This window comes from Solanum stenotomum, chromosome 9, assembly GCF_019186545.1.
Source record: "Solanum stenotomum isolate F172 chromosome 9, ASM1918654v1, whole genome shotgun sequence".
NCBI classification, from domain to species: domain Eukaryota; kingdom Viridiplantae; phylum Streptophyta; class Magnoliopsida; order Solanales; family Solanaceae; genus Solanum; species Solanum stenotomum.
The window spans coordinates 9,904,379-9,929,629 of record NC_064290.1 but is presented as its reverse complement, the minus strand read 5'-3'; the positions used below and the strand labels follow the sequence as shown (position 1 = coordinate 9,929,629).

Genomic DNA, 25,251 nt, shown 5'->3' with positions numbered 1-25,251 from the left:
GGGGGAAGAGAAGAAACTAAAAATCCATTTTTAGACGACATGAACATGCCATAAAACATGTGTAGATATCCACATTTTAACCTTGAGCGGTTGTCTAACCGAATGTCTGCAACTTATAAAGGGGAGATTAGTGGGTGTGGGAAAGTCAGTTGATAGATTCGTGGAGGATATTTATCTTTGAGGTCAAGGTCATGTATTAGTGTGTTTAATACAGGTTTTGTTGTGGCATGTAGATAGGGGAAAGGCCAAGGTGACAGTTTGTCAGGTTGAACGTAGTTCTGACTTCTTTGAAGTCTTCTGTTAGAGAACCAGATATGCGCTAGTGTGTTTTCAGCTTCTTAATATTTGATGGCATTGTTATATGTAATATATAATACCTTCACTAGTTCCAGTATGTCGTGGTAGTTTGTAAATGGTGCCATTGGCAGCATAGTGTTGTGGCAGATGTGGAATTTCTTTATATTTTCATCTTCTATCTGACGAGGTGCAGTGACTTAAATCCATTGTTCTGCCATGTTTTAGCTCTTTTCTTTTCCTTTTGTGGAGTACAAAGGACCGACCCCATCATACAATTTTTTCCAGAAGAATTTTACTTAATTGCAGGTTAACATATTTAATCCCCTGAGATCTATGGTCTCTTTTGATTTGGATGGAAAAAATTAATGAGGAACTGTCGCCTTTCTTGCTGTTGGGTTTTTGGGATTTCACTGGTTGTCAGCTATTGTTAATACATTGGTAATTATTCCTTTATCAGAGCATTTTTGCTCGCTTTCCTTGATGTATTTAGGTTCCTTAAAAAGGAGCATATGGTAAACCAAAGTAGGAGTTGTTACGGATAATGAAGAAACTAGTAGATTAAGATATGAAAACAATGTAAAATAAACAAAATTTGATATAGGAATATTCGGTTTGATACCCTGTTACTAATTCTGCTTGTGGTAGATAAAGGTGAGAAGTCAAAACTCCATTCTAGGCCACTCGGTTCCTCGATCCCCTGAACTTTTGGGTGAGAGAGGAAGTGGTAATGCATGTGAGATTGAGAGTTAAGAAAGGTGGGGAAGTTGAGTACAGGTATTACAACAAGTTTTATAGTTAAAGCAACATATTTATTAAAGAAACTCTAGTGACTAGTCTAATACATAGGATTCACCGATTCAGGAATGGTACTCTTGTGGCAAAAACTTCACTTATTGAAGTTGAATTGCTCTTGCAAGTAGCATGTCAATTGAGGGTAGCTTGCTAACATGTTTTCCCATAAGTTCAGTTTAGTACCTAGGATGCTCTTACTTGTAGTAATTAAGAAAAAGCACCCCACCTATACTCCCATGTGTGGGAATCAACGGTGGAGTTTTTTCATTTTCTCCATTGGTGACTTGAACATCCAACCTCTAAGGTTAGAGGTGGAGGACGAGGGCCTTCAGTTGAGCTATCCTGTATTGGGTTCTTATAACAGAGGAATTTGTGTGGAAAAGAGAAAGGTTAAGACGGTTGAAGTTGCTATGATCAGGTGAGGAATCATTTGTAGTGAACTGTTGTTGGTGACCATTAATAGAGCACTGTAACTTCCTCTTTAGAATTTGATAAACTAAATAAGAATTACACCATCTATATCTCAACTGCACAATATATAGATATAACAGACTGAACAAAACTAACATCTACTGTGATTAGACTGGTGTGGACTTGTGGTCATTTATGTTTGCTAAAACATTGAAGTGTCTTTCTAGTATGCTTAAGTTTTGATGGAGAAAGTTACTCGGTACCTGCATCTATCTTACTTGATTGCTGCGGTTGTTAAAAAGAACAGGACTTACCTGTGCCAAAAAGGCATATGCCCTTTTTTTTATTTGAAAGTGTTGAGTATCTCTTCATTTGAACTGATACTTTGCTTTAAGAGTAGATTGTCAATGTTATTGTATATCCTTGCTGAGATTTCTTATTTGATATTATTACAAGTTTTTTCCTTGCTGAGATTTCTTCATTAGTTTAATGCTTTATCTTCAGCTCAAAGTAGATCGGATTCTAAATGCATAGGACAATATGGTTAATTTGAGACGTGAAATTAATGAGCTGATGTTGGACGAGTATTATGGAGTCCTATATAACGTAGATTTCACACACACATCCAAAGGTGTATTGAGCTCTATGATTACAAATTTAAAATCTTGGATCTGCTTATGTTATGATATTTTGCATCTGGCCAATGCAATGCTTAATCACCAGGTATATTTGGATCAGTATTTTCGACGTGGAACATAAATTTGTTTTAAAATTCATTAAAATCACAACAAATAGTAGGTGTGAACTTATTATTTTAAAACCGGAAAGGATAAAAAAAAAATGTCTTGAACTATGTGAAATTGAACACAAATGTCATCAATTAATAGTTTAGTGTAAAATGTTGTGTCGTCATTAGTTTGGTCCAAAAATGGTTAAACCATTAATAGTTTGGTCCAAAAATGTCTCCATCGCTAATTCTTTAAAAGTAATATTTTTATTAGGAAAAGAATGACGTTTTAAAAAGAAATGAAATAATACATATATTAGGAGAAGGGGCAATTTTGATCCATTAAGTAACAACAGAGACATTTTTGGATCAAATTACTGACAGTCGGGCATTTTTAGACCAAACTATTAACGAAGGGTATTTTTGTTCAATTTCACATAATTTAAGAGCAATGTTAATCCTTTTACGTTTTTAAAATACAATTTGATCAATATTAAGAACTTAAAGAATCCAAATTCTAGGTAGGTCGTAAAAGGACAGTCTGGTCTACTAAGCGCATTGCCCTGTCTTCTTACAATAGATTATTTTCACAATTCAAACTCATGACCTTCCGGTCACACAACAACAATTTTATCGATTATCTTCATAATTCAAACTCGTGACCTTCTAATCACACAATAACTTTACCAATTATGCTAGGTGGTAACACAATTAATTGTTGGTTTCTTGTGTTGGGAGATTCAGTGAATGTGAAGTGTTTGTGGGCACGGATGGCACATGACATGAACTATTTTAGTGTATTATTACTTTGCTCTCTGTATTCTGTTGTATGGTGACACCAATATTCATGCCACGGATATGTTATGCAATCTTATATGGAAACACCTCGATATTTTTTTCTTCAAGATATTTGAGACTTAATTCAGCAGCCATAAATTCTTTTCTGACTTTTTCAATATATTCACATGCTTGTCCTAGCTTTTCTCCAACTTGCAAATAATATTTTAAAAATATCCAACTTGCAAATTGAATAGAAAATTGTAAATTGAAGAAATTTGATGCAACTTTGATTTTTTTTATTTTTTGGTAAGCATATATTCAATGAATTTTACTAATTATTTGAGGGATATTAGAATTTTAATTTTTTTTTGAATTTTTTGAATTAATTATTAGATGCACATCTATTTGAACTATCACCAATTTATCGATGGTCTCAATTATCAATTGTTTCTTTTACTACATGAACAATAGTGGTATTTATTATTTATGGTAGGAAAAGAGAATAATTGATGGTTCAGATGTGTTTGAATAAGTAGTTGGTAATAGTTCAGATTGAAAAAAGTAAATACCTGATAGTTTGGATAAAAACTCAATAAATTGAGATACTTTAAGTACGTTTTTTTTTTACTAAAATATGAATCAAAGTGTTGAAGAAAGTGAATTGCAAATTCTCTTCTTCTTTTTTTATTTCTTCTTAATTTTCAAGCATTACAATAAACATATTAAAAATGGGGTATGCCAAATTATCTACTTGTTGAATCAAACTCTATAATTTTAACTCTTATCTTTAATTATTTAGAATTTGTCAACTTATTACTTATAGAATTATGTCAACAATGTATATAATGATTGATTCAGTAAAATGATGGTTTTCAAAGTTGAATTACTAAAATATTATCTAAAATTAATAATTAAAAATATATATTTGAAGAAATCGTTTATAAAAAAAACATTAAGTAATAATTTGTATCTAAAATATTAGAAAAAATAATTTACATCTAATAAAATTTAAAAAGTACATTTGAAGTTTGTTTAGATTTTAAGCCTCTAAGTGAAATGGACATCAACTCACAAACCTTGTAACAAAAATTTACTCTTAAAAAGAAAAGTTGTTCATTCTAATAATTAGAAGGATGATTTAATCAATCTTAATATTAGTAAAAAAAAAATTCTCACACTTTTTGGGAAAAGTTGGTTCAATGCATAGAAAGTAGATTAAAAAAAAGGGAGGAAAATGCAGATTTTTCCAGCGCCATTAAGCTAAAACTTCAATCTTAATCACCCACTTTGAATCAAAATAACGAGAGAAATATGATCATAAGAATTAATTATACAGCTGATCTTAATTAAGTTTTTGCACGGACTGCCCTAATTTGACGTAATCTTTAATTTTTATCCCTTAAATTGATAGTCTTTAATTTTTATCCTTATTACTTATTTTTTTAAAAAAAAATTGTTATCCAAAGTATTCTTAACTATGATTTATTTTATAAAAAATTAGGGGTATTTTTGTCCGCATATTTATTATTTAAGGTGTTAAAAGGAAGATATTACAGACCATAAAATTTAAGGAAAAATTAAAAACCACCTAAAAATAGAAATATTTTTTTCAGAGTGACCCAATCTTAGTTGGTTTGAGATTGAACCATAATTGTTATTGATAATGTTCGAAAACATAAGTATTTTCTTCTTTAGATAATTTTTTTAAAAAAAAAAAAAAAAACTAAGTATAAATATAAATGATTTACCAATTATAATGGCAACACACACGTGACATTGATGAGCTGACAATATAGTTGATAACTTTTGAAACTACGTAGAAATTAATATTTGCATGCCTACGTATAATCCAATCCTTATTTTACTTGAATTAAACTTCTCTATAAATTATATAAATATAACATAAGGCTTTTGCATATAATTTATCAATTGCCTTAATACCTTCATCCTCCAATTTATTTACTCTCTCTCTATTTTTCATCTTGCTAAAGGTAAGTAAGTTTCTTTCACTTTCCATATATATGGTCTGAAGAATCTCGATATTAATAGTTCTATGAACAATCATCGATAGGAATACATGTTTTAATTATTATTTTTATAGTGGAACCTAAATTATATTTATGGTAAGTTATGTAATTGTAATAATTTAATCCTATTGGGATAAGGAATAAATTACATCGTAGTCCTTTTGGGACATGGAAATCATGCCTAGTCTATAAAAAGACGATGATATTGTGAATATTGAATAACAGAAGAGTCGAGTTCTTATTGTTTTTTTTTTAAAATTGTTTCAGTAGAGCTAAAAATGCCATCTGCAAGTGCTGATTCAATGGAAGAAGAAAAGGAATTATTTGCTGAAGTTGATCCATCAGGGAGATTTGGTCGATACGCGGAGTTACTAGGCCATGGTGCTGTGAAGAAGGTATACAGAGCATTTGATATACAAGAAGGAAGAGATGTAGCGTGGAATCAAATTCGATTGAGTAAATTTATTGACATGCCTTATGTTATAAGTAAAATTCGTTCTGAGATTACGTTGTTGAAAAACTTGAAGAATGATAATATCATTGTGTTGTATCATTTCTGGAGAGATAAGGAACATAACATACTCAATTTCATTACTGAGGAATGTGTGTCTGGTAATTTGAGGGATTATAGGAAGAAGCATCGTCGCGTTTCTATAAGGGCGTTGAAGAATTGGTCTAGACAGATATTGCAGGGGTTGGATTATTTGCATACTCATGATCCTTGTGTTATTCATAGAGATCTTAATTGCAGCAACATATTTATCAATGGGAATGTTGGAAAGGTAATTGAATTTTGATCATTCCATTTGTTTTTAGTTTATGTGCATTTAGCTTAATGTTTTTCTTATCTGAAGTTATTGAGAATTTGAGGTTCCAATCCTAAAAGATTTGAAAAACAGGACATACTCATAGATGATCCATATTGAGTTCTGATAATATTCGAGTTTGTTGCTAGGTATTTGACCAAATAGGATCATTAGTATTACTACTTTCTAGATCGTTCTACAACACGTTTGGAACAAAACAGAGATATCTTCATTTTGAAATTCATTTGGACTCGACTGGTGTAATGTATTATAGGAATCATCTTTGTTGACCCAAACCCAATATTTTTGTCACAACTCAAGCCCTAGACATGCATTGTTTTTACTCAACAAACTTCATAGATTTGTCCCTGGAGCTATGCCATCATTGAGCCCAAAAGCATGCATATCATATGAACTTGTGATATGCCTTATAAAGCTGATCTTCACCTTCCTCTCTTATTTTGATGTAAGATTCGCTTAAGATATCACATGCACCCCTTCTTCAAAAGCTTGTCAGTCTAGATGTCTATTAGTCCTTCTCTTTGACCCGTACTCATGGACCTCAAAACCACTAAAATCTCAACAACCACTAAATTGTCAACTCAAATCCCAACATACAATTGCTTTTGCTACTAAGAACCTTGAAATCCTGAATTTGCCTCTACTTGTAACATAGCAACGCGCTAATTATCATAGTTGTTATGTTTATACAGGTAAAAATAGGTGATCTTGGGTTGGCTACAATAGTAGGGAAGAGTCATGCAGCACATTCAATGCTAGGGACACCAGGGTATATGGCACCAGAACTATATGAAGAGGACTACACAGAGTTAGTAGATATTTACTCATTTGGAATGTGTTTGCTAGAAATGGCCACTATGGAAATACCATATAGTGAATGTGAAAGCCTAGCCAAATTATACAGGAAGGTTACATCAGGAGTAAAGCCTCAAGCTTTCAATAAAGTGAGTGATAAAGAGTTGAAGGATTTCATTGAAAAATGCATTGGACAACCAAGAGCAAGACCATCTGCTGCTGACTTGCTAATGGATCCTTTCCTTTCTGATGTTGCTAATTGTTGAGGTGCAATTTGTTTAAATATGGACAAGTTATTTTTTGTTGTTCAAGTTTAAGTTATCAATTAATGTTTATCATAAAGATTAGTTACCAATATGTATCATTCGACCATCTAGTTTATCAAAAATGATCTTAAGTATACACTACATATACAGTCGGTTTACATGTATGTATATCATATGTGAAGGGATAGTTATCAATATTTACCATTCGACCAACTAGTTTATGAAAAATGGTTGAAGTATACACTACATATATACTCAGTTGTATATGATATGTATATGTGTGTACATGTATGTATATCATATGTGAAGGGATAGTTATCAAATATGTACCATTCAACCATCTAGTTTATCAAAGATGATCGAAGTATACACTACATATACACTCAGTTGTATATGATATGTTTATGGTGTGTGTTAAGATCAGTGAAAGTGAAAGAGAAAAATTATATTGAATAAGTGAAATCTGTTACAAGCTATCTATTTACACAGAAGGGAAAAGGACTCACAATTTGTTAATTTATTCTAACTAACTTCTAACTAATCAACACTTGTACATTTAACTAATTGTTCAACATCCTCCCTCAAGCTAGGAGTATGGAAAACATTCTTCATTCCTAGCTTGGTAAGCAAATATGTGTGTTGTAGATGAGTGAGTCCCTTAGTGAATAAATCTGCAGGCTGTTCTGTTGTCTTTAGATACATAGGCTGAACCATTCCCTGTTGTACCTTTTCCTTTATGAAATGACAGTCGATGTCTATGTGTTTGGTTCATTCATGGAAAACTGGATTGGCTGCAATCTGTATGGCAGATTTGCTGTCACTATATATAGGCACTGGCAACTTTAGTTCCACCCCTAACTCCTTAAAGAGACCAACCAGCCATATAATTTCTGCAACTGTTGAAGCCAAACTCCTATACTCAGATTCAGCTGAGCTTCTTGAAATTGTATCCTATTTTTTTTACTTCCATGAGATCAAAGAACCTTCATATGTAACCATGTAACCAGTGATTGATTTCCTGTTGTTTGGACATGCAGCCCAATCTGCATCACAATATGCAATTAACTGGTTAGTTGTATTGACTGTCATAAGTATTCCCATCCCTGGTGCTTGTTTGACATATCTTACTACACTCATTGCTGCTTCCATATGAGATGTTTTAGGGTTATGCATGAATTGGCTTAGGAGTTGTACTGCAAAGGCTATGTCTGGTCTTGTTATTGTTAGGTAAAGCAACCTTCCTACCAACTTCTGATTCACACTAGGATCATCCAGCACCCTATCATCTCCATTACCAGTAGGAAAATGTAAGTCAAACTCTGTAGTTGTGAGCTTCTGATTCAGCTCAATAGGGGCTATAACTGTCTTTGAGTTAGACAATCCCATGTCTGAGATTAGCTCAAGACAATATTTTCTTTGATGCATAAGGATCTCTGATTCATTTCTAGCAAATTTGATTCCCAAAAAATATCTCAATTCACCCAAGTCTTTAATCTTGAACCTGTCCTTGAGAATATCTTTTGTTTCCAATATCAACTTGTGATCATTCCCTGCAACAAGCAAGTCATCAACATATATCAACACCATTACTAAACTCGATCCTTTGTGCTTGGTGAATAATGAGTAGTCATAGTGACTCTATTGAAAACCAGAATCAGAGTTGTAGTTAGTTTAATATTTCATTGTCTGCTAGCTTGTTTAAGTCCATAGAGTGACTTGATGAGCTTGCACACTATCCCCTTCTCCCCTTGGTGAACAAAACCCAGAGGTAACTCCATGTATACTTCTTCATTCAAATCTCCTTGAAGAAATGCATTGAACACATCCATCTGATGGATTTGCCAATGATGTGCAGCAGCCAAATTTATGACAACCCTGACAGTTCCCATTTTTACTACAAGTGAGAAAGTCTCTTGATAGTCCAGCCCTTCCTTTTGATTGTAACCCTTGGCTACCAGCCTAGCTTTGAACCTATCAACCTCACCATCAGCCTTATACTTTATTTTGTATACCCATTTACATCTTATGGCCCTCTTGTCCTCAGGCAACTCAACAATCTCCCATATGTGATTATTTTCCAGTGCTTGTATCTCATCTTTCATAGCTTGAATCCATCTAGAATCCCGTAGGGCCTCATTATATGAAAGTGGTTCCCTTTCCTGAGAGAACTTGGTCACATAACTTCTATAAGCTGGTGAGATGTTTTGATAGTTTACTACATTAGCAATAGAACATCTCTGCTGACAAAAACAAGTTTAGACTCAATATCCAATAGTTTATATCCTTTTTTATTTACAACATACCCCAAAAACACTGCTTTCTTGGCCTTAGAAAACAAATTTATCATTCCTTCTAAGATTCGTAGCAAATGCCAAGCAACCAATGACTCTAATGTGAGCTAGAGAAGGTGACTTGTGATAGAAAAGCTCATATGGGGACTTATTTCCAAGCACAGACAAAGGTATTATGTTGATGATATAAGTGGCAGCTTCCACACAATATCCCCAAAATCTATTAGGCAAACATCTTTGGAATTTAATAGCCCTTGCAGTTTCTAACAAATGCCTATGTTTCCTTTCCACCACTCCATTTTGTTGTGGAGTATGTGGACAGGATCTTTGATGAATAATACCATGCATAACAAACAGATCATGACAAGTGGAATTCAAAAATTCACCTCCATTATCAGACCTGAAAACTTTGACACATTTCCCAAATTGGTTCTTTATCATTAACAAAAATTGTCTCAAAACAACAATTACATCAGACTTTAAAGCCAGTAAGAATGTTCATGTCCATCTAGACTTATCATCAACTAAAGTGAGAAAGTATTTCATCCCATTGTAAGTAGTCACCTTATAGGGACCCTAAACATCCATATGTATCAAGTCAAAAATCTCATCTACTACAGTATGACTCACAGGAAATGAGACTCTAGTCTGCCTAGCTTGTGGACAGATAAGACATTGATCAATGTGAAAACTACTACAACTAAATTCTTTTATTTTCCTAATTACTCCCATAGGAACATGTCCTAGTCTTTTGTGCCAAAGTGTTGGATCTCTATGATTTGTTCTAACTGCAGACATAGTTTGAATCCTTTCCTGTTGTTGATCTGCATTCCAGTTTAGGACATACAATTCATCATCTACATCACCAATCCCCTTGACCTTCCCAGACAAGAGGTCCTGAAACACACAGTATGTAGGAAAAAAAATAATACTACAGTTCAATTCTTTTGTCAGTTTAGAGACAGACAAGAGATTAAACTTGAATGTTGGTATACACAACACATTTGTGATCAAATCATTCTCATTAATCTGTAGACTTCCAATATGAGACACTATAGCTGATTCACCTGTAGGTAACTCCACCTTTCCTAAGCTTCTTACCATGGTCTTAGAATGTAAATGATTGTGATTATGAATCATATGATCAGTAGCCCCAGTGTCTATAATCCATTTCAAGGAAGAAATGGAATTGGAAGTGGGATTACCTGCCATACAAGCACTTTTCTGAGAATTCTCCATTATCTTGTTGTTCTCATTCAATACATTGAAGATCTGATTAAGTTGTGTTGGTGATGAGTTTTTCATCATTTTCAGTAATTGCTCTTGTGTGACTTGACCTCCTCTTTGTGATTGCTCCCCCATGGCTGTGTGTGCTTTCCATTCCATGTGATCCTGCATATTTTGCATCTGTCTTTGTGTGTTAGTACAATCTCTCATCACTGTATTGACTTTCCTCTTACCCTTGAAGTTATCAGGATATCCAATAAGCAAATAGCAATTGTCCTTCACATGACCAGTTGCATTACAATTATCACACTTCTTCAGTTTATTACAATATGTTCTAACATGCCCCTTCATGTTGCAGAAATCACAATACAAAGAATGAAAATTCCTTCTAGGATATGACTGCCTGTTGTTATTGAATTGTGGTGACCCAGTAGCTCTACCAGAGTACATAGCTAAAGATTCCATTCCCTCATGAATAGAACCAGCAATTCCTTTTTTACTTTCATCCTGTATGATTAACGCATATGCTTGATTTACACTAGGAAGGCAGGACATCATCAGAATGTGACCTCTTGCCTATGAATAATTGTCATTCAGCCCCATTAGAAATTGGAACAATTTCTGATACTGCATTTGTTCAACAGACTCATCCCATAAACTATTCAATTTAGTAAAATAAGCAGACACAGTCAAAGTTCCTTGTGTGAGAGTGAAGATGTTTCTATGCAATTGGAAAAGCCTAGATCCATTGATTTTGTCAAATCGTTCCTTGAGATCAAGTCATACCTGATTTGCACTTGAAGAATAGAGAATACCACTGAGCAAGTCTTTACTCACGTTACAAGTAAGCCAGGTGATCACAATCGCATTGCAACGATCCCAGATTTTTTTCAAAGGTCCATCGAAATCACTTCGTAAAACAGAGCCATCAATGAATCCCAATTTGTTACGTCCAAGCAGAGCAATCTTCATTGTGCGACTCCATAATGTGTAATTCTCCATGCATGTCAATTGAATTCCAACAGAGAGAGCTCCAGGTACATCAGATGAGCTTAAATGCAGTGGGTGATTGTGGTCAATTGTCACGAAACCTCCATTGATTCCATAATCACGATCTGTGGAAGCTCTGTCAGTAGATACTCCCGTCAATCCATCCTCATTCACCATTCTGAAACAATTCTGGCAGAATCTCTCAAACTATCTTCAATTCCTGATAAATCCCTAAAATCGCCTTCCCTGCTCTGATACCATGTTAAGATCAGTGAAAGTGAAAGAGAAAAATTATATTGAATGAGTGAAATCTGTTACAAGCTATCTATTTATACAGAAGGGAAAAGTACTGATCCTAACTGACTAACAGTGACTCACAATTTGTTAATATATTCTAACTAACTTCTAACTAATCAACATCTGTACATTTAACTAATTGCTCAACAGTGTGTACATGTATGTATATCATATGTAAACTCATCAGTATGCCTAACTTTTATATCGGACTACTAGAAAATAGACTTATGTCACCGATTCAAAAACTATTGCGTGCAATAGATAGAAAAACCATTTATGCAACGATTTATTAATGTTATATAGCAATGGATTGAAATACATATTTTAAATTTTTTATATTTTATATGTTGTTATATGCAACACTTGAAACAAAAAAAAAAGAAACAAATAATTGGTGTGTTGATCATTTATTTATATATATATATATATATATATATTCTAAATTCATTAACTTAAAATCTTAAGTTCACTTATGTTATTTAGCTCGTATTTAATGTTAGCTATAGACTATATTGTATATCACCCTTGGGGATGTGCTAGCGGTCTACACGTCATCTAGAACTTGTCTATGCTAGTAAAAATTGGGGACGATTGGTCTTCCATTCATCCGATCGGAGGCATAGAAAACAAAGCTACCTTCAAAACATTTTTCCTTTTGTTCATATATATGTTAAAATTATTATAAAATATGGCAATTTAATTTGCTTGAATTGCTCAACCTAAGTTTGACGAAAAATCTTAGTTCGAAGTATAGGAGAGAGGGCAATGACAGAACCAGAAATTTGGTGAAGGCATGTGCAAATTATTTTTTTCCAGTTGTGCTGTGCAAATTTAAAAATACACTCATAATTTTTCAGTGAAGAATGTACATTGGATTACCCCTCTCCTAAGGTGACTCTGCTCATGAGAGAAGGATTATACTGAATCAGTTGGCTCAGCTCTGAAAGCTCAATTACAAGAATCTATCTGCACAAATATTAACCTCTAAAAGTTTTATTTAAGTTATTGATTACTCAGTGGTCACTCATATATTACTGACTCTATTAAATCAACGAAAAATAATAATAAAGAAAAGCATGCAAGTAAAGACAAACTTGTGTATGTATGCATGTATATACAACATATAATAGATTTTTGAGGGACACAAGAATGAAAAAAGGGATAAAGTTGTGATTGGGATTAAAAGATGTTGGTTCAGCAAAGTAAATATACTTGAAACAAAAGCAAAGCCTAATTAATTATTCTAAAGTAAATTTTATTACTACAATTTAGAAGCCGTGCCGTCTTGGTTATTGTTGGCTCACCTTATCATATGTTACAAAAAGCACCCTCTAAACTTCTTTTGTACTTCACTAGTTAATTAAAAAAAATTAATCTGATTTAATTTGTGATTTGGCTTCAATTTTCCACATTTTGTCTTTCCCAATACACTTGAATTTCCCCCATGAGTTCACTTAAAAATATTAGTACTACGTGTCTTTTTTAAAAAAAAATGCATACTCCTTAAATCTTGATTCTTGTATTAAAAATAGATTTTTTTTTATTTGTTCATTTTAACAAATTAATTTTAAAAATCCAATACTATATTTATTAGTATTAAATAACTACATAAAGTACTAATATAATAGTCATATTTAGATTTTCAAAGCATATGGTAATTTAGTAAGATGAATCACTAATAAATAATTTGTTAAGAGGAGCATTAAGTTGATATGAATCAAATAAAGTGAAACAGATGAAGTATTTGATAATAACCTCAATCATGAGATTGAGAGTACATAATTATCCTTCACTAATTGAAACAATAAGGGTCGATATAAGAAAGAACTATGAAATAAAAGACGACTTATTTTTCTAAAATGTTGAACAAAATTCAATTTGTAAGAATGAGTAATATTCAGTTGATTGACTATTTATATTTTCACTTTATTGATCAGAGTTCGATTCTCCAAAATCTCGTCAATTATTTCCCCTTCCCTATATAACCATAGGAGTGAATTCCGAGGGAAAAAAAAGTCAATATATGCCTACAAAATAAAAAATATATAAATTCCAATGTGAGAGGTGTACGTATACATGCATTGAGTTTCAAAAGCTACGTACTAAAATTAGTATTTAGAAAGTTCATTGGGAATGTTGAATATCATGTACTCTATGTTTCATTTTTTATATGATATAGTTCAAATTTTGTGAAACAAAAAAATTTATGACTGCAATTTATTCACAAACATTTTAAATTGTTAATTCTTATGACTTATTATACTTTTTACGTAGTTTTTAAATATATAAATTGTTTTTATTTAATTTTGTATGACTATGGTGCCCAGGCCAGCTTTTACGCACCTTGACTTATTCCACGAGATACCTACCAAGTAACATTGTCCACCAAGGATCACCTAGTGTTTTTTTTTATCTCCACTGAGTTTTAAACCTGAGACATCAGGGTTCTCAACCACTTCATTGACGACTAGGACACACCCTTGAATGCTAAATTTGTAAATTATTTTTAAAAAAACCTTAAAGATTGTTGTATGCCTGAATGCATGGTCAAATACTATGTTATATAAATTAAGACGGATAGAATAAATATATACATTACTTTTCTAGGTATAAATTCTTTGAATTTTTCACAAACTCGATTATTTCAGATTATGGGAGAATGCAATGCTTTAATTTTTCCAATGAGGGAGCTAGTTTTCTCAATTGTCATGCACGTGTGTATACAGTCCAAAAGCCAAGAAAATTGCTATATTTTCAAACTTCAACTTCTCGAACGTCTTTGAAGCCTTAATATTAGGAGTTTCTTGAGTCCCACTTGTGACTTTTGACTCAAAACAAAAACTACTATACTCATCATAACAAGTATGGACCTTTTTATGTTACGGTGGTGTTCAAGACAGCTAACGTATATCTTAATTATTTAATTAGGTATTTGCTACTTTCACAAAAATACATGCATGAGAAATGGAATAACTTTGTCCATCAAGGCTTTACCAATGAAAAAAAAATTATACTATATTTTTTTTATCTAGCTGAAATTTGAACCTGAAATATCATGCTTCTCTACCAAGGGCAAAAGCTAGAGCGGTTGAAATTACATGAATTGTCTTTAAAATGGACTGGTCTTTAATTTTTGCCCTTAAGATGATCTAGTCTTTAATTTTTGGCTCTAACTTCTTTAAAAGAGTCATGCGGAGCATAACTTGAGATATTATGAAGGGCATGAGTTAACTGCCAACACAACAAAATAAGGGCATAAGTGTCAATGACCCACTTGAGTGTCGGCAAAACTCTAACAATTTAGATTCAAATTCTGTATTTGTCCTTCAAAGTCCTTAAATATGTACAAATTATTAATTTAGAATTCAATAACTTGAGATTTCAAAACTCATAAGCTTCAAATCCTGGCTCCAGCTCTATCTAGCTACATCATTGATCAAATAGGCTAGCTACCCTTGGGTGCTGACCTTTTTTATGTTATAATTTCCACACTGATTGTTCACTTCACAGGATTTCTGGATTCTAGAAGCACTCTACCATTTTATTAGTACTATATTTTTGAAGTTTGAGCTGGATTTTCCAACATTTATGCTTCCTTTCAGAAACAAATGTTTCATATTTGACTAGATAAATTTCATGCACATTAACTCCATCTCTCATTAAAAACTTCCTTACAACCCACAAGTCTTATTATTGGCTGAATGCATGGGTACTTCTTCAAGTCCAAAAGACTCTTCAATTCTTTATAGTCCACTTTCATCTCCTAATGTTGGTGCCTTGCTTAAAATCAAGATCCTTTCATGGTAACAACTATGTTTAATTCCACATTTCAACTTTTTAATTATGTTTTTTTTTGTATTGTTTTAACTTAAACTAATCAAGAAATCCTACTTCACTAGTAAAATTCACTAATTTCCCACTAAAAAATGTACAGTGTTTATTTCCACAGATATTTTGATTGAACCGATGAGAAAAGAAGAAATTAGAAAGTTTCCCACTATTTCAGTACGAATCTGTTTCCACCATGTATTTCCTAGTGAGTTGGTTTGGTGGAAAATGACTGGGAAAATTGTCCTTAATAGCACAAATTTCCCACTAATTCACGGTGGGAAAAAACTTTATTTCTAGTAGTGCTTGTTTGATATGCTTTACTTATCAGAAACGGTATCTCTACCCTTATACAGTAGGGGTAAGACACTGCATCCTCACCAGACTCCACTTGCATTGTGAGATTTCACTAGCTATGTTGTTTTTACTTATCAAGAAATGTTCTTTCAGGAGTCAAGAAACTGGTTTACCTGTCACAATTCGAGTTCGGATAGCTGATAGAACCTTTAACTTGCATAAGGTGAGATCTCCCAACTCAACTAGCATGGAGCTCTCCAGTTAAGCACCATTTTTCACTATTATGATATTATCAATTAGCTCACTTTCTTGGTTTTTGATGTTGCAGCACCCCTTGTTCTCGAAAAGCGGATACTTCAGAAGACAACTGAATGAATCAAATGAGGTTGAATTACCAAGAATATTCCCTGGAGGAGCAGAGACTTTTGAAATGATGGCACTCTTCATATATGGATCCTCCACGTTAGTCGACCCTTTCAACGTTGCAGCGCTAAGATGTGCAGCAGAGTACCTTGAAATGACAGAAGAGTACATCTCTGGCAATCTTTGTGAGCGTTTCGACATATATTTGAACCAGGTTGTGCTGCAAAGCTGGGATGATACTCTGATAGTACTCCAAAAATGCCAAATGTTGCTTCCTTTGGCTGAGGAGCTGCTGATTGTTAGCCGTTGCATCGAGTCACTTGCCTTCATGGCCTGCATGGAAATTCTTGATCCTGAAAGGAGAAGAGACCATCCAGTTGTTACATTAGACGCCTTAGCTAGTCAGCCTTGGAGTAATGAGACAGTTAAGGCTATTCTCAGCCAAGATTTGTGGATTAAAGATCTCATCGCTCTGCCATTTCCATTCTTCAAGAGGATAATATCATCTCTGAGAAGACAAGGGATGAAGGAAAAATATGTCAGCCCCATAGTTCTTTTCTATGCAAACAAATGGGTACTTTCTAGAAAAACTCACCAGTATTGGCTGGACGCTAGGAAGGATGGAAAAGCTGACAATGACGTTGAGGATGATGACGCTGATGATACTAATGAAAAGGTTTCCAAGATTCTTCAAGGGATTCTTGATTTGCTCCCTATGGGAGAGAAAGCGAGTAAAGTAATCCCCGTTGGATTTTATTTCTCTTTGCTTTCAAGATCACTTCAACTTGATTTAACAAGTGAAAGTAGGGAAAAGTTGCAAGATCAGATTGCGTCCCTACTATACTTGGCTCGAATGGAAGATTTCCTCCTTCCGGATAGCAGCAATGACTCCATTTCTTCCTGCATTGAGTTATCAGTAATGAAGAGCATATTTTCAAAATATGTGTCCTTCAACATGGAGTTAACTCATACACCTTCACCAAGAAACTACATCGTCGCTGAACTTTGGGATGTATATCTAACCAAGATAGCCACTGATCCACAATGGAGTTCGAAAAGATTCTTAGAGCTCATTGAAACTGTTCCAATGTCCAGCAGGCAAACGCACAATCATTTCTATAGAGCTTTAAGCACTTTTCTCATGGTAAGTTTTCTACATAATATAAATTTAAAGGCACATTTCTGTATAATTCAATCAACTCACACCTCTAAAGTGAATGCATAGGGCTGTCGATATACTGTTGAAATTTCTTTCCTCAATAAAGATAAAATTTCCATTTTATCCAGGCACATCCAGATATGTCACAAGAAGAGAAAGGATTGGTGTGCAAATACCTCAATTGCCAGAAACTTTCGCAAGAAGTGTGCATTGAAGCAGTTCAAAATGAATTGATGCCGTTGAGACTTATTGTCCAGGCGCTGTTTGTTCAGCAACTAAACACACAGCAAGCTTTTAAAGAATGTTCAGACTCGTTCCGATATGCTCAATGTGGAGAATACTCTGGAAGCCTCTCAAGTACAATATATCCAAATTCCAAAAGCCAGAATTTGGTTGAGAGTCCATGTTTGGGGGGAAGTGAAGGAGGCAGCAAAACACTAAGCTTCTTGTTAAAAGATTCAGCAGTGCAAAGGTCCGAATTCTCAAGGAAGGAATATGAATCCACGAGCTTCAGAATCCAAAACCTTGAAGAAGAATTGATGTCCTTGAAGAAAACGCTTCAACTGCAGCACATATCTAAGCAAACAGAAACCATCTCCAAGAAAGTTGAACCAGTTTCCGCAGATTTTCAAAGCTTGAAACCATATGGTCTAGAGGGAAGAACACCAACCAAGAAGAGCATTGGACAAGTAACTAGTTGCATTGGTTCTGTGAATTTTTCTTCCCAAAAACGATATGCTACTAGGTTACTTAAGATTTTCCGGAGGATAACTTTGTTTGGCAGAGGAAAATCAAGAAAAAAGCAAGGTGGAAATGGCCTTAGGCCAAAGATATTGAACTTTTAAACTACAACTACATTGCTGATCAAGGACCACAAAATATGAGAGAGTATATTATTTTACCAAATTTTGATGTAAGAAAGTTCATGTAAATAGCAAGGGAATCAAATAAGAACATGTCAGTGGACGTTGATATTATTATAATGAATCATAAGCTGTTGTACTTTGTTGAACATATGCAATAGCCAAACTGTTTTTACAATGCCCTACATTTGCTTAGATATATCACAGAATGACATATTTTGTTCCACAAAAGGAGCCTCTTTTCCACTTCTGCATTGGACTCACATCTCAGAGAGCAGTGGCTGACTATGGCCATAATTACATTCAAGCAAATAAACAACTAACCAATAAAGGATGTCTTTGACCCTCGAAACACTTCAGATAAGAATTGGAAGTAGCAACTCAATCACCTCACTGATCAAGAATGCAAGGGAACAGGAATACTTAGTCCAGATATTTTGTGATGCTTTTGCTAAGAATAAGAGTTTGTCATAACAAGACGGTTTTATATACACATTTAGAAACTGTGAGGAGCCTATAAGTCTTTCACTGAAAAGGAAAAACTACAAGTCAACAACTACATACCCTGTGTATTCCCACAGGTGGGGTCTGGGGAGAGTACCTAGCTTACCCCTACCTCGTGGAGATAGAGAGGCTGTTTCCAAAAGACTCTTGGCTCATGTATCACATAAATGCAGTTTGAAAAAGACAATATAGAGGTAAAATCACTGAAAAGAAAAGCGTCCAATAATAAGTTAAGCCTCTATAATCTATATATCAATCAGAAAAGTGAAACAAATGCAAGACTCAAGTATGTTTTTTATTTGATTAATTATTGGTTTAAATATCACAAGAAAAGCCAGATAAGGTATAGAAGTCCTAAAAGCGCAAGGGAGGTCCTATATGTACATACAGGAGCATGAAATTGATCAAGTGTTTCATCAGTATAATCCATTTTCTTGCATCCAAGCACAACCCTCTCTAATAAAATCACCACTGCATCACAGTGTAGCTAGTATCTTCATTTGACTTAATCATCAACATGTTTCTGCTTACACAGTGCAAAAAGACGAGAAAATTAAGTACCAAAAGACAGCTGAGGGATTACTTTTAACATACAAATTAACAATGACCAAGAATCTGCTTCATATATCAGATCATGAAAAATTATTCTGTAAGTTGTGTTTGGCTTTGTCAAATTCATAAGATCCTAGATTATTAGTACTGCTCTAAATAAAGTATGCTAATGTGGATCAAGCGAACAACTCTAGAAACCAAAAGCAGCTACAACATCAACAAATCTACTTCAATCCTAAACAAATTGGAGCCACTATATGAATCAGTCAATAAGCAATATCTGTTCTGCTCAATTTGGTCTGTGTTATTCCAACACTCAACTCTCCCCGCAAGTCTTGTATTCATAAGATGGAGTTAGGTTTTGAATTTCAGTTTTACACTGAGGACGTGGAAAATAAATTTGAAAAAGAAAAAAGACTATGTTTCTTCTTCAACAAGCTCTATCATAAACAACCTATCTAGCTTCACAAGGTAAGGAGTAAGGATGTGTACACACCACCCCTACCCATATGCCACTTTTGTGGGATTACAATGGGTATGTTGCTGTAAGAAGAAAATTGATTTCATTTTCCTTAATTTCTTCCAGCTCATTCTACTCGGACCCAAAAAGGAAAAACTTGGAAACAGTTCTTTTGTTTTCCTTTCTCTAATTACCAAGGAGAAAAGATTCTTAATTCTGTTAATATAATGGTTTGTAGTACAATCATCTTTTACATAAACATTTGCATCCTTTCTTTTTCGCCACTCGCCAAAATAGAATTTCAGATAATCACCAAAAACACTGGTATTGCAGCATGAACATAACAGGGATCTATGAACATGAAGCACTCCACACTTCCTAGGATATCATTTATAAGATTAAATATAGCAAAAATACATCAAAATAATACAGTGTAATAAAGAAGGTATACATATCATTCATGCGGACATTCACTAGACCTAACATGGCCATAACTGAGACAATGGTTTCCCTTTGTGGCACGTCATCATACAGTCAAGTACAACTTCTCTGAGCTTCTTCTCTACATCTTCAATCGAAAGGGTTGCATCAATAACCTGCAATAAATCAAGGAAACAACATCAACAAGGCAAAGCTATCACCAAGGCTTTGGATAAAAAAAAACTGATCAGCCTGTTATTTGATTCATGAAAAAAAAGTGAATTTATGTGTATAAAGAAGATCAAATCGGAATTTGATCAGTAGTGTTTAGTCAATGTCAGATTATGTTTCTGCTTAGTCACCATAGACATGCCAATTAAATATCAAAAACATCCCAACTAACTCGGAAAGTACTGCTGAGTCAAAAACCAAATGACGGTATTCTACAACTAGTAGGTTATCAGACTAGTTGCTATATTTACTTAAACAGACATTTCTATTTCCGTCGACAAATGGAAAACAAGTCACCTTCCACGAGGAATCACAAAGAGACAAATAAGATCCAGCCACCTTTTTCTGAAACTCAAGTTGTTCATATCTTTCATCTCCATAACCTCCTCTTTCAGCAGCTTTCTAGTTATCATAGAATTGAATCATTAATAAACAGTCATGATAACAACAATGGGAGCATATCTTTCAAATTCAAAAATATAGCTGAAAAGGATTAGTTAACAAGACAAGCGATAGGAGAATAAATTCTAAAAGGTAAGACTGGTTTTAAACCTGCATAATATGGAAAGACAAGTAAAAAGGGAACAGCTGATCCTCAATAACAGAGTAGATTGCTCAAGAAATCCACATATATCCCAAAGACAGGCTTCAAATTAGAAAATTGCATTGACGATATCTCTCTTAACTTAATACAGGTGAAAAAGAAGGAAAAAAAATACCTCTGGTGATATGTCGAGATATACAACCAGATCTGGAGCTAACAACCCTATTTCTGGAGCCTGCAGTAAAAGATCAGTGTTAAACTTGCTAGGAGATTTTGAAATTGCAACATCAATGAAGTAAGACATGATTTTACCTTACACCATTCAATATCAAGTCCCTTGGCAGAGGAAAATGCCACCCCAGAATAAGAATAGCGGTCAACGATGAGAGTAGTTCCACTCTTCAGCTTCTCCTCCATTAATGATCTGCAGTTTCTCAACAGAAATTAATAAGTTACGGGCACACCAGGCTAAACGCATGTTAAGTTCTACAATGATCATGAGCCAACTCACTGCATATTTTCAGATACACTATCCGACCTAGAATGAAAAAATATAGGTAAAACTTTTCAGTTAAATAAAAATGGTATTTCAAAAGTGGGAATTCAACTATTGCCAGGAACTTTTCTATTTTCATCAATGCCTTTGCTTGAGAACAAACTACTGGGAATTCAACTATTGCCAAAAACTTTTCTATTTTCATCAATGCCTTTGCTTGAGAACAAACTACAAAGGGAATAGAAAATTAGTAAAGCATGCATATAAACATTTGATTATTCATTTTGGTGAGAACTTTCAAGCATGGTACCTGAAAGACAAATGTTGAATTAACTGAGGGGGGAGAAAAAGCATTTGCACAGCCTAACAAGCTCTTTAAACTTTTTTTATAAAATACTGCTCTAAATTGAAGACCACAATTTTTTAAGCTTTCTGCTATTCAGATTGACGAGCTAAATGGTCTTCATATATTCCAGGCAAATGACAATCATAGGCAGACAACTGTTCAAAAGTTCTTTAACCTGGTAAGAGTAGGGAGTCTATACCACTTAATTCCTTTTACATCCATTATACAAGGTTATTTTCATTTTCTGGTCCACAAAGGCAAAGTCTTTTTTATCAATTTGAAAGTAGCGGGAGAGAAAATGTGAATAATTAGCAAAAGCTGGTCTTCGTCAATGTATTCCTGCCAAGTTCTCTTGGTTTTCAATTTATCCATCTAGTGCTTGTAAACAATTATAAGGAAATACAGCTAGATTAAGTGAGAAAAGTACTTCCAATAGCATAAAGAAGTCCAAGCATGCCCCTGGTTTTGGTCTAGTGGTAAAGCAGAACTCGTGATAGGAGGGTTAAGTGCACGTCATGGATTAGAACACTACCGCAGACAAAAGCGTGATATTAAATGGAAAAGGATAGAGAAATGGGGCCATTATCCACAGACTATTGAACCGTGTGCCACTGGCCCTCTGTTGCAAGACTGGCAGTTGGCGGCTCACGAGCAACATATCAGGGATTCCTCAGTTATTCAAAGAAAGTCCCAGCGTTCATTTTTTAATCAAAAAAAGTCCCAGCATTTAAACCATCAGTTCAGATAGATAGTCAGCATATCAAATTAGGAGGATATATGACTACTGACTAACCATTTGATTGATTTGATTAATAAGCTAACCAATTCCATCTCCACATATACCTAGATATGGAAAGGATAGTGACAAATGTCATGCCTAAGGATTTTTGACAGACGGTGGTAGATAGCAAAGTCATGGGTACTCCACTGCATCGTTAAAATCATCAAATTTAAGTGTAGAACTATTTGAAAATTGATGGTAAAAATTATAATTAATACTAAATTATAAAAAAAAATAAAAAAGATCATTCTATATATTCAATTCTTCTTGGCCAACTATGAATAATAGCAGCATTGCTCACACTAAATTTATTTCCAAAATAAAAATTTTGTGCAATAGACTAGCCCTAGACTGAACATAAATTGAATAGTTTGATTTATTTACAAAATTTGTGAGTAAAAATTCTACAACGGAGAGTTTATTCTTTATACTATATTTGATTGAGCTTTTAGTATCAGAAGCCATTCAAGAAAACAGAAGGGGGATTACTTTTGGAAATTAAACAAACTGTGGAACTTAACAAAAGGGCTAAATCTCCTTCATGAAAGAAAGAGCTGTAACAAAGGAGACAAAAGGAGTTCCTTTTTGCCATGGAGAAGATGAAGTTCTTCAGTTTTGGAAAGTTGCAATTTAGAGAGAAAGGAGGAAAGTACATACACAAACAAGAAAGGTAAAATAAGCATCAGCTAGATGAGAAAAATATGGTTGAGGCGAGAATTGATCATGGGGCAAGTAGGATTTTACAACTCTTTGACCCACCATAAAACCAAAACATCCACTGAGATTTTATTTTCCAGGGTGCTCACTGATCTCTTTTGTTTGTTATTCAGTAACAACTATCTTTATGTATATATATAGTCAGGCTCGACAGCAGTATGTGCTCGAGCACCCACATGGCCCTACGTGGGTGGTGGGTGTGCCCCTGTTGACTGGGGACATGACCAAGTACTGAACTCTGACAGGTAATCTCTGTGTATCAGACACATTGAGCATTACAATTTACACACTACATATGGGCAATGCAAGTAAGGCTGTGTGAATTGAACAAACCTCTTCTCCCAACGATTTGCACTGAAGAGAAGATGGATTGCATGGTCATCCAACTGTGATTTGTTAGCAAGATAAGAAGAAATCATTTGCCCAACGCCTGTATTTCTGTCAGGAAATCTCCACGACTCAACTGAATGTCCCTGCTCATCCAAATACTTGTACAGTCTGCCAGATTGCGATGTCTTCCCACAACGATCCAGCCCTTCTAACACAATTAAAGCACCTCTGGAGCTGCTGCTCTCTTTATTCTCCATATGAATAAGTCTTGAAGGCTTAAAACGTAACTTCAAATCCAAGCTAGACTTCAATGAAAACAAAGCTGCCCAAGTTCCAAATTTTCTAGGAAAAGTCGAAATTGTCTTTGGTACAAAGCTTCTGCTGGAAAACAAAGTTTCCTCCACTTTTAAAGTCCTTCGCCTAAAATATTTAACACAGAACACATTAGATCTACATGACATATAGAACAAACTTTACAAGTTAATCCCCATTTAACTTATTCTCACAAACTAAACTCCAAACATATACTCATATAATGCACCTCACAGAAAAGACTCTTATCCTATTGATCATCCACTCATTGATATTTTATCAAGCATAATATGCACATAAATATTTACATCAGGGTTATAAAAATTAAAACTTGGAAACCCCAAAGTGAATTTTGAACCCCTAAACCACTAACTCAACCTGTTCGAGGGATTCAAAATATATATACCTACCTAAAAATAAAAAAAATTAACCTTATACTCACAATATAATTTTTCGTCGAGGAATTCAGCTAAACACCCTCCCTTCCCTAGATCTGCCCCTGACAGTATGAAACACCCATATCAAGGGAACGCAAAACCTATGTATAATTCTTGAGCTTTGCTACTAAGAAATTCTGCATAAACTTGGCGAAAAATCTGAAATACACACAGTACAATAATAAATTTATCAATAAATCAAACAAATTTTCATCTTTTACAAAGAGATTCACTATTTCTTCGTAATCGAACAAAATTCAAATGAATCGATCAACAACCAAATACACAAATTTCAGTAAAGGGAAACTTACAGTGTTGTGGTGAGTGCGAAATTGCTCATATCACTGAATACCTAAAAACCTATTTTCCGCGCCTCTTTTGAAAAGTACCATTTTTTTATTTGGCGCCTTTTAGGGTTCTTCGGGTTATTTGCATAAATAACCACTTATGAAGTTTCTATTTAAAACATAACCATTTACTAACCTGTGGCTTGAGGAATTGAGAGGTTTTTTTTTAGGACAAATTACTTAACTACACTCATTTACTTACCTTAATATCCATTTATCCCTACTTATTTCAAAAATCCTTTATTTTACCGCATGTATCCCGTGCACAACGCTATGTATCTCGCTATGTGAAATGTATCAAACGCTATGTATCTTGTGCACAACGCTATGTATCCCGTGCACAACGCTATGTATCCCGTGCACAACGCTATGTATCCCGCTATGTGGAATGTATCAAACCTAATGTATCCGGTGCACAACACTATATATCCCGCAAACATCATTTTTAAGAGATTTTTGGTAAATAGAAAACTAAAAGGAATAGAATGTTATTTAGTACTTTCCTATAATTTATACTTTTTTTAACTCTATAAAGGC

At 34.1% G+C, this 25,251-nt stretch overlaps 4 protein-coding genes across 8 annotated transcripts; 2 read left to right on the top strand and 2 right to left on the bottom strand.

Moving 5' to 3' along the window:
- The first annotated feature begins 4,877 nt into the window (after positions 1 to 4,877).
- LOC125876325 (probable serine/threonine-protein kinase WNK11) lies at positions 4,878 to 11,896 on the top strand. Of its 2 annotated transcripts, none has more exons than XM_049557481.1 (4): positions 4,878 to 4,998; positions 5,305 to 5,816; positions 6,554 to 7,329; positions 11,878 to 11,896. In XM_049557481.1, exons 2-3 carry the CDS (start codon positions 5,313 to 5,315, stop codon positions 6,920 to 6,922), a joined length of 873 nt encoding a protein of 290 aa, XP_049413438.1. In that variant the 5' UTR covers positions 4,878 to 4,998; positions 5,305 to 5,312; the 3' UTR covers positions 6,923 to 7,329; positions 11,878 to 11,896. The 2 variants fall into 2 exon arrangements, with proteins under 2 accessions (XP_049413438.1, XP_049413439.1); XM_049557482.1 differs by having other exon boundaries at positions 4,938 to 4,998; positions 5,302 to 5,816.
- Positions 7,451 to 8,509, bottom strand: LOC125877254 (uncharacterized mitochondrial protein AtMg00810-like). The gene has a single exon (XM_049558602.1). The coding sequence runs from the start codon at positions 8,507 to 8,509 to the stop codon at positions 7,883 to 7,885; it is 627 nt and encodes a 208-aa protein (XP_049414559.1). The 3' UTR covers positions 7,451 to 7,882.
- Positions 11,897 to 15,399: 3,503 nt separating the features above from the next.
- On the top strand, positions 15,400 to 18,305 carry LOC125876690 (BTB/POZ domain-containing protein At5g48130). The gene is made up of 4 exons (XM_049557918.1): positions 15,400 to 15,530; positions 16,006 to 16,075; positions 16,181 to 17,359; positions 17,503 to 18,305. The coding sequence occupies exons 1-4, from the start codon at positions 15,433 to 15,435 to the stop codon at positions 18,217 to 18,219; spliced, it is 2,064 nt and encodes a 687-aa protein (XP_049413875.1). The 5' UTR covers positions 15,400 to 15,432; the 3' UTR covers positions 18,220 to 18,305.
- A 1,662-nt stretch (positions 18,306 to 19,967) lies between these two features.
- On the bottom strand, positions 19,968 to 24,822 carry LOC125877825 (thymidylate kinase). 4 transcript variants are annotated; one of them, XM_049559093.1, is made up of 7 exons: positions 24,679 to 24,761; positions 24,373 to 24,429; positions 23,622 to 24,038; positions 21,261 to 21,372; positions 21,124 to 21,183; positions 20,702 to 20,806; positions 19,968 to 20,349 (listed from the first exon to the last, which is right to left on the bottom strand). In XM_049559093.1, the coding sequence occupies exons 3-7, from the start codon at positions 23,873 to 23,875 to the stop codon at positions 20,233 to 20,235; spliced, it is 648 nt and encodes a 215-aa protein (XP_049415050.1). In that variant the 5' UTR covers positions 23,876 to 24,038; positions 24,373 to 24,429; positions 24,679 to 24,761; the 3' UTR covers positions 19,968 to 20,232. The 4 variants fall into 4 exon arrangements, with proteins under 4 accessions (XP_049415050.1, XP_049415047.1, XP_049415048.1 ...); XM_049559090.1 differs by lacking the exon at positions 24,373 to 24,429 and having other exon boundaries at positions 24,679 to 24,822; XM_049559091.1 differs by lacking the exon at positions 24,373 to 24,429 and having other exon boundaries at positions 23,622 to 23,999; positions 24,679 to 24,794.
- Between the last annotated feature and the right edge of the window lie 429 nt (positions 24,823 to 25,251).